At 36.1% G+C, this 10,498-nt stretch overlaps 1 protein-coding gene across 1 annotated transcript; it reads left to right on the forward strand.

Moving 5' to 3' along the window:
• The first annotated feature begins 5,567 nt into the window (after positions 1-5,567).
• Positions 5,568-6,507, forward strand: LOC129472053 (olfactory receptor 4L1-like). The gene is given in 2 exon segments (XM_055261404.1): positions 5,568-5,621; positions 5,623-6,507. Coding segments are annotated over 2 exon segments (939 nt in total).
• Positions 6,508-10,498: the final 3,991 nt, after the last annotated feature.

Here is a 10,498-nt window from a genome sequence, read left to right on the forward strand (position 1 = left end):
TGAGTCTTGGTTAATTTCTTTCATAAGAGGGATTTATACGAAAAATTCCCAGGATTGTAATCTTGGATTTACACAAATGACATAGATTCAACACATATCCCCTCATTTCCAATCCTCTGCCTTGCCAGGAGCTTATACCCACACCATCTCACCTAATACTCATGACCTCTTGGGGTAGCTCTGTCTCTATGACCTGGGAAGATTTACTTAATTATGTGGATCTTGATTTTTCATTTACTAAACAAGATGTGTAGAATAATAGATTACAAAGTTCTCTCTTAGCCCTAATATATTATTCTACTTTCAATTTCCTTCAGAGCATATCACAAATTATTTAGTAAAAGTAATTATTATAAAATCTACAATTGATTATTCAATGGAAAGTAAATTGTTCTCATTAATAGAATTATCTAAGCCATATGATAATTTATTTTCATTAATCTACATAGCTTTTGTACACTCAAGTATAATAATAGGTATACTGTATTAAGTGTAGACTAGAGAAATAGTTTTAGAAAGCATGCTTACAAAGGGAGAAGAGTAATAAGAGAAGCAAATGCTGAGAAAGCCATAAACATAAATTAATGCCAGCTTTTCCTCTGAAATAAAAGGCCAAAATAAAGCTTTTTAAATCAACTTATGCTTAATTGCATTGATTTCTTACCCAAATTTTTCTGTTGTCACTGTATCACAGGGCATAAAACGCCATGTAGCAAAGCTATTCACCCTCAAATTACAGATGGTATCTTCATTCTGTCTAGCAATTGTCAACACTTGTTGTTTTCCCACGTGTATCTAGTTATTGTTACTGCTGTTATAAAAGTCTCAAAAGCAAAATTCTTGCTCCTTTACATGACAAGCATGCAACACAACCCTGTAAAGCAGGTGTGGCCACCCATGCAGCCTCCTCCAGGGCCACAGCCTGTCATGAGTACCCATTCAGTGTGTTCCCACAGGTTGACCTACAGGAACCTTACATCATCTTTAGCTTTATTTTCTCTAATTTGTTAACATTATCCATTTCTCAGAAATATCTAAGGTATGAAAACAATAGAGGTAGTTACGTTTGGATGATGATAATACAATATTTTGACAGAAAACTGAGGAAGAATGCAAACAAGGAGAGAATTGCAGATCATTGGAGAAAAGAAACCAGGCATTTCCTATTCCTCTAAATATCTTAATCCAGTCTCCTTTCTAAACGTATCACTCTTGATATGCACTGCTCTTCATTCTTTGCCTTTTACAGATGCTCACACATTTTCTACTCCTCATTCTTTTTTGTTTGCTTACCATAAAAATTGATTTTTACAAGTGTTTTAAAGATAATCAACCAAGCCTGAAGTCATATCTAAAAGTGTTACTTGAAATTGATGTCTGTTTTTCTAAACCTCTTAAGACATTTTGCATATACCTTATACCAAATTACGTGTTTTCTCACATGGTTTATTTGCTATTTTTTGTTTGATAATCATGTCTCTCTAGATTGTAAACTCTCTAGATATAAGGCATTCATTCTGTATGAGAAAATAATGAAGTTAATTGTAACATAGAGGGATGATCCCAACATACTTGTTGAATCATATCCTCAAACCCACTCATATGAAGCATGCAAATTCAATCAATAATTAATACTTTGGCTGTAAATATATAGCCATTTAATTTTTGAGACAATATGGTGTATTGGTATAAGCCCAGATTCTGGTGTCAAATTAACTCAGCTTGAATACTAGCTCTCATCCATGTTAGCTGTGTAACCATGAATAAGTCATTAACTATTTGAATGTCACAGTTTCCTTACATGCAACATGAAGAAAAAAAAAAGCACTTACATCATGGTATTGTTATGAGCATTAAACAAATTAATGTATATGAAATACTTAGAATGGAGCCTGGCACATACTAATCACTTAGTTGTTGTTGATCACTTTCGATCACTCTAGATTCTATGAACATTGTCTAAAAAACTGAGTAACAATGATTTCATGTTAAACTTTACATCCAAATAGAAGCAATACATTAGGACTAAATCACTTTACTACTTACTTCTAAACCACCACATCTGTACACATATACACAATGCACAAGCTCCTCACTGTGAACAATGGTAACACAGAGGATTTGAAAAAAAACAAGCTCAAACAATCTGAAGCTGAATCCATGTTTCTTGTAATTCTCAGTACAGGGATACCTGAGAGATATTGCTGGTTTGGTTCCAGACCACTACAATAAAGTGAATTTCACAATAAAGTGAGTCACAATTTTGTTGGTTTTCTAGCACATATAAAAGTTATGTTTATACTTTACTGTGGTCTATTAAGTAGGTAATAGTGTCATGGATAAAAAACATACATACCCTAATTTTTAAAAGTGTTAATGGTTATCTGAGCCTTGCCAGTGGACAGTCTTGCCTCAATGTTGATGAGTGCTGACTGATCAGGGAATTGGTTGCTGACAGTTGCAATGGATGTGGCAATTTCTTAAAATAAGACAATAATGAAATTTGGCACATCAATTGACTCTTTATTTCACAAGCCACTTATTTGTAGTATATGATGCTATTTGATAGCATACAACCCAAATTAGAACTTATTTCAAAATTGGAGCCAGTCTTCTTGAACCTTGCTGCTACTTTATCACCTACATTTATGGAATATTCTAAATCCTTTGTTGTCATTTCAACAGTGTTCACAGCATCTTCACCAGGAGTAGGTTCCATTCCCCCCACCCCCCAAAGAAAACACTTTATTTGCTCATTCATAAGAAGCAACTTGTCATATTTTAAAATTTTGTCATGATATTGCAGCAATTCAGTCACATCTTCAGGACTCTCTACTAATTCTAGATCTCTTGCTATTTCTACCACATTTGCAATTACTTTCTCCGTGGAAAGCCTTCTTCATGGGAAGTCTTCTCCATGTAAGTCTTGAACTCTTCAAAGTAATCCATGAGGACTGAAATCAGCTTCTTCCAAACTCCTGTTAATGTTGATGTTCTGATCTCCTCCCATGAATCATAAATGTTCTTTGTGGCATCTAAAATGGCGAATTATTTCCTGAAAGTTTTAAGTTTACTTTGCCCAAATCCATCAGAGAAATCATTGCCCCTATGGCAGCTATAGCCTTATAAAATTTCTTAAATAATAAGATTGAAAATGAAAATTACTCCTTGCTCCATGGGCTGCAGAATGGACGTTAAATCAGCAGGCACAAAACCAACATTAATTGGATTGCACATCTCTGGCAGAGCTCTTGAATAACTAGGTTCATTGTCAATGAGCAGTAATGTTTTCGACGGAATCTTTTTTTCTGAGCAGCAATTCTCAGCAGTGGTCTTCAAATATCCAATAAACCATGCTGTAGACAAATGTGCTGTCATTCTAGCTTTGCTATTCCACTTACAGAGTACAGGCAGAGTAGATTTATCATAATTCATAAAGGCCTTGGATTTTTGGAATGGTAAATGAACATTAGCCTCAACTTAAAATCGCCAGCTACATTAGCCTTTAACAGAAGAATCAGCCTGTTTTTTGAAGTTTTGAAATCAGACATTGGTTTCTCCTCTCTAGCTATCAAAATCCTAGACAGCATCTTCTTCCAATAGAAAGCTGTTTCATCTATATTGAAAATCTATTGTTTAGCATAGCCATCTTTATCAATGATCTTAGCCAGATATTCTGGATAACTTTCCGCAGCTTCTATATCAGCACTTGCTGCTTCACCTTGTAGTTTTATGTAATAAGAATGGCTTCTTTCTTTCAACCTCATGAACTAACCTCTGCTAGCTTCAAACTTTTATTCTGCAACTTTCCCTCCTCTCTCAGATTTCACAGAATTGAAGAGAGTTAGGGTCTTGCCCTGGATTAGGCTTTGGCTTAAGGGACTGTTGTAGTTGATTTGAACTTTTATCCAGATCACTAAAACTTTCTCCATATCAGCAATAAAGATGGTTCACTTTGTTATCATTCATGAGTTCACTGGAGTAGCACTTTCAATTTCCTTTCAGGACTTTTTCTTTGCATTCACAGTTGACTAATTGTTTGGTGCAAGAGGACTAGCTTTCAGCCTGTCTCAGCTTTAGACATACTTTCCTCACTAAGCTTAATCACTTCTGGCTTAAAAAACTTTTTTACAGACTTTATTGTTTGGAGCAGTTTTAAGTTCACAGCAAAATTGAGCAGGAAGCACAAAAGTTACCGTGTGCCCTCTGATGTCACATACAGTCTCCCCCACCATTAACAACCTGAACCAGAGTGGTACATTCGTTACCACTGGTGAACCTACATTGCACATCATTATCTCCCCAGATTTGTAGTTTACATTAGGATTTACTCTTGATGTTATACATGCATACATGCTATGGGTTTTGACAAATATATTAAAATCTGTATCTAAGTATAGTAGATACAGAATTGTTTCAATACCGTACAAATTCCCTGTACTTCTCTTATTTCTTCATTTCTCCTTCTTCATTCAAACCCCTGGAAACCACTGATCCTTTTACTGTCTCCAGTTTTTTCTTAGTTTATTTCAAGTAAAAGACATGCAAGTTTTCCTTTTACTTGAGCACTTAGAGGCTATTGCAAAGCTATTAATTGGCCTAAATCCAATATTGTTGTGTCTCAAAGAATAGAGAGGCCTGAAGAGAAGGAGAGAGATGAGGGAAGAATAGGTTGGTGGAGCAGTTAGAAACAACTTTTATCAATTGTCTGCCATTCTACATGGGCACGGCTTGTGGTGCCCCAAAATAATTAAAATAGTAACATAAAAGACTACTGGTCACAGATCAAATAACATGTGTAATAATAAAGTTTGAAATAAATATTTTGGGAATTACCAAAATGTGACACAGAGCCATAAAGTGAGCACATGCTGTTGGAAAAATGGTGCCAATAGACTTGCTGGATCCAGGGTTGTCACAAACCCTCAGTTTATAAAACTTTAAACAACTGCAAAGCACAATAAAGTGAAACACAATAAAAGAGGTATACCTGTATATTAAAAAAATTATTTTAAATAAATTTATATACTATCTTCCATGTATAATTAGCTCCTGATTTTTGTGTGTGTGCTTTTTTGTTTGTTTGCTTATTTAGTTTAGAACCATAGGAAAACCTTCATAAATTACTTCAGAGATGTAGAACAATGTAATTCTTCATTTTCTAAATCTTGTATTCCTTATATATTGAGATAACATAATCTCAAGAATTGTAGGTACAGAATACTATAACAATGAAAGGCAAAATAAAATGTAATTAATTAGTATCTAATCTTTATATGTGAACAAATGAGCAACAAAGCCAAGATCCCTTGATAAGAGTATCATTTTATGGAATAAACAAGAGAAAATGGAACTTCTACTTCTTCAAATGATTTGCAGTTACTGCATACTAATTGTTTCAAAGTGATATATAAGCTAATCTCTGTGTTGATATATTTAAAATTATATGATCTCATATCATCAACTATTATCCACAACTAATAGAAATAAGAAAATTTTGGTGTTAACTGTGACTTATTTTTTAATTCTCTTTGTATATAAAGAACTTCTGGAAACTTTCTGAGTAAATGGATCTTAAAAATGGATCTCTAGTGACCGAGTTTATTTTACTAGGATTTTTCTGGACGATGGGAACCTCAAATTTTCTTCTTTGTGACATTTTCCTTGATCTACGGTGCTACTGTGGTGGGAAACATTCTCATTATGGTCACAGTGACGTGTAGTTCGACCCTTCATTCTCCCTTATACTTTCTCCTTGGAAATCTCTCTTTTTTGGACATGTGTCTCTCCACTGCCACAACACCCAAGATGATCATAGATTTGCTCACTGAACACAAGACAATCTCTCTGTGGGGCTGCATGACCCAGATGTTCTTCATGCACTTCTTTGGGGGTGCTGAGATGACTCTTCTGATAATCATGGCCTTTGACAGGTATGTAGCCATATGTAAACCCCTACACTATAGGACAATCATGAGTCACAGGCTGCTAAAGGGGTTTGCGATACTTTCATGGGTAATTGGTTTTATACACACCATAAGCCAGATAGTTTTAACAATGAACTTGCCTTTCTGTGGCCACAATGTCATAAACAACATATTTTGTGATCTTCCCCTTGTGATCAAGCTTGCTTGCGTTGAAACATACACCCTGGAATTATTTGTCATTGCTGACAGTGGGCTGCTCTCTTTCACCTGTTTCATCCTCTTGCTTGTTTCTTACATTGTCATCCTGGTCAGTGTACCAAAAAAATCATCAGATGGGCTCTCCAAGGCGCTGTCCACATTGTCTGCCCACATCATTGTGGTCACTCTGTTCTTTGGACCTTGTATTTTTATCTATGCTTGGCCATTCAGTAGTTTGGCAAGCAATAAAACTCTTGCTGTATTTTATACAGTTATCACGCCCTTACTGAATCCGATTATTTACACCCTGAGAAATAAGAAAATGCAAGAGGCCATAAGAAAATTATGGTTCCAATATGTTAGTTCTGCATAGAATTTCTAGGTGTTAGCACTATATAATTAACTTTTAAATGCTATGATAAGATAGTTTGAATAGATTATGTATAATGCATCATTTCACTTTTCTTGTTATAGTAATAATTAATGCATAAAGACAATACTAAGTTACTTTAAATTTTACATTTAAGACTTTTATAAACATAAGGATAATTGGAGATCTGTGGCAAAATAGACATAAAAATAGATATGAATAAACATAAAAAGATTATTGAGGATTTTTATCATATACATTCAATATATTCATTAATAAAGAAACAACTGTAAATGAATACATGAATATATGAATATTATTAGAGGTTATTTTAATATATAGATAATTAATGTTATTCATAAATTTATACTATTATTAAATGAGGTATCATGAACACATCATGAATTAAATAATATTAATGGAGAAAACAGAATTCTAATTTCTTGAATCAATGGAGGCAAAAAGTAAGAAGGAGTCCACAAATTCAACAGCACAGTGACTGTAAGATGTCAGAGAAAAACCCAATGGAAGAAAAATTTCAGTAGAACTACAAATGAACAGCCCTTTTTGAAACCAAATGCTCTGAGGAATATAAGTAAACACAGCTGACTTTCAAACCTCAATAAATAAAAATAAAAACAAAATCCTTTCTATTTTGTGTAATATACCATGTAGCTTTACCTTTTTAAGGGCTTTACATAAAATTACAGCTAAATTTTCCTCTGGTGGGATTCTAACCCTTCTTGATTTATAAGCTAAATCTGATGTTTGTGCATGTGGGAGAGGGAAGTGAGAAGTGCATTCAAAATTTGAAATAGTATGCATTGATAATTAAGCTTATTTTCTCTTAATTAAAGACACCATCATTTCTTGCTTGTGCTAGGTGATAGAGCTTTGTAATTAATCCTAAATCAGTTACATAAATCCTTTCTTCCATTCAATGCATTCTCTACAAGCAGTCAGAGTTAGGTCATAAAAATGCAATTCTCAATGTCATTTTCTGGATTAAAACTATCTTATGGCATGAAGACTTAGGTTCAAATTCTCAACTGGCCTTCATAATATGGCTTGCTTCTGGAATTTTGCTCCAATCTATTCTTTTCCATAATAGTAGAGTTATACTGGCCTTCTTTTTTCTCCAAAACACCAGACATCTTGTTAACTGAGTTTTTCTAAACTCTTCCCTTTACGTACAAGAATCTTTCATCTCCTCTTCACCAAGGTAACAACCTCTCAGAAGACCCAGATGAAATATTATATTTTAGATCACTTTTCCCACATGTTCTTGGCCAGTTTAGATTTCTTTATTTTACACATTTATGGCATGCTACAATTTCCATCCTTCTCATATATTATGGTAATAATTGCTTGTGTAATTATATGTTAATATTTGCTTTGTCTTAGCCTATGAATTCTATAGATCTATAATATCTAGCACAGATATTGATACATAGTAGTTCATACATATTGAATAAAGAAAAAATGAAATAATCATATTCTAGAATAATAATATTCAATTTAACCTACTACTATGGAGAACATGTATTCTTACTGTGAGACGTGATGTGTTAAAAATATTAGAAATACACAAGGCATATGGTGCTCGTGTACTTCAATAGTGGAACTACAGGGATTAGAGCTCTGTAACTAAATCCAAAGAGAATTAAATACATAATAAATTTAAAGCAAATGGGAGAAGAAATACTGCAAGTTTAGAATACTTGCTATTACAAACTACATTGGACTCTTTGCTACATAGTAAACTGCAACAACAAGAAACTTCACAGTCATACATTATACACCCCCCATATTAAGGAAATTTCCATCATTTAAAAGGTAAAATATGCATCGGTTGGTAGATAAGATTATATTCTAGCTGATAAAATACTGTGTAAGATTTTTGTATCTGTCAGTATAGCACATTTAGGATCCTAAAACATTTTAGTTACAAAATATCTATTTTACTAAAATTATTTAAAACATCTTTTAAATCACTTAAAGCTATTGAAAAAAAATTAAAGTAAATCACACCTGAGGCCCAGTATAAAATTGAATTCCATTCCAGGGAGGTAAAACAGCACTGAACCATTGCCCTCTCTGAGAACATCTACACATCCATTGCCTCGAGCTTCTACAAATAGAAGTTTGAAATGGGGAAAGCACTGTGCATTGGACTTTGAGGGTGAACAGGGAGGGAAATAGATTGGAGGCAATGCTGAGGGCTCAGACTCTGAAAAAAAAGTGTAAGAAAGCCAGCCTATCAAAAGCAGACACCAAGAAAATAAATCTGTCTCAACCTTGATTCATGAAGATTAAAGTAAATGCTTTTCTAAGAAGTGTATGGCAGAAGTAAAGACAAATCCTCACTAAAAATAAAGTACTTTCATAGAGATTGATCTTTGAGCCTCAGCCACATAACTCAAGAATCTGACTTGGAGTGACATTAGCCACAATGGCAACCCACTCATATCCTCCCATAATAAGAATTCTGAACCCATTCATAGAAAAATGTCTCTTAGAAGGAGTCTTTGGGTTCAGGCAGAAGGTTGGGGAACACCAATAGATCCCAAAACCTAGGATGGCTGTTTGGAGGGAGCAGACCGACATCCAGGTGGCAGACCTGCTAATCATTTTCCTGGGTTCAAACCTGGAAATGGCCACATTTTCTGAAGGGATTGGCTACAGCCCCAAGTGGCTTTGAGCCCACAACCAAAACTATCTGCCAAAGGGGCCAGAAGGAATCACAAGCACCAGTGTGCCTCAGTGGATAGGCCCTTATCACTGAAATCAGTGTCAGCAGTGGACCTGAAAGTTAACATGTAACTCAGTTCCAGCCCCGTTAGTGTTAGTCCTAGCATAGTGCAACTCACACAAAGACCCAGAGGTAGGCACACCCTATTGAACCACTGGGATAGACAAGCTTGCTGGCCTCTGTCCCACAGCAAACTCTAAAGGGGATGCAGGGTTCCGATACCTCTCTGTTACAGCCTGGGAATACCCTCCCACAGACATACACTCTGGACCACCAGGGTGGATTTGCTTGCCTCTGTCCAACAGTGGATTCTGCAGGAGCCTTGGCTTGGCTTCAGCCTTTCTCTGTGGCAGCTAAAGAGCTGCCCCACTGTGACACAGTCATCTGAGCCATTGGTACAGGCTTGCCAGCCTTTGACCCACAACAGATCCTGAAGGGGTCCTGTCCCAGCTTCACTTTTTTTTTTTTTTTGCCATAGTCAGAGAACTATCCTACCTGTGCAGGGAATTACTGGGAGACACACCTATATGAGCCATTCGGACAGGTTTACTGGCTTCCCACCCACAGAAGATCCTGAAGGGGCCTTTTCTTGGCCTCAGCCCTTCTCTGCTGCAGCACCAGAGTTATTCTACTTGTGCAGATAACTCCTGGGAGATAGACCTGGGCAGGTTTGCCAGACTCCATGCCACAGAAGTTTCAGAAAGAACCATGAATGCCAGTTCCAACCCCTCTCAACTGTACTATGCAAGCAGTACTGCCCACATAGGGCACTTCTGGGAATCTTGCCCATTGGTGTTACTGGATTGGGTTTGCCAGCAACAGTCTCACAGCAGATTCTGAATTACCCTGAAGGTTAGTTTTAGTCCCTCCCAGCTGTGGTCTGGGAGAAGTTCTACTCAGTCAAGCTCCTGCCAAGTGATACACTAAGCTGAGCCCTTGTGCTTGCCAGCCTCTTCCTTCAGTGTGTCCTCAAACATCCCTAGATCTTAGTCCTGGCTCCTTTTATCTATAGACTAACAACACCTCTGCCTGTCTGGAGACTTGGAGAGGAAAGTTCAATAGTGTTTTGCAGTTTTATGCCCTGATTTTGATCACATCATGAATCTTCAAAGAGCCCTATAAATTGATTTCATTTCTTCTTAACTGCAGTCTGAGAGCAGGCCTGCTCACCCTGTAACTCCCTGGGAGACATGGCTGTCTGTGACTATGAAGACAGATCTAAAGATCTCAGTCTAAACTCTAGGCTAGAAA

The sequence above is a fragment of the Symphalangus syndactylus genome, chromosome 22 (assembly GCF_028878055.3).
Source record: "Symphalangus syndactylus isolate Jambi chromosome 22, NHGRI_mSymSyn1-v2.1_pri, whole genome shotgun sequence".
NCBI classification, from domain to species: Eukaryota; Metazoa; Chordata; class Mammalia; order Primates; family Hylobatidae; genus Symphalangus; species Symphalangus syndactylus.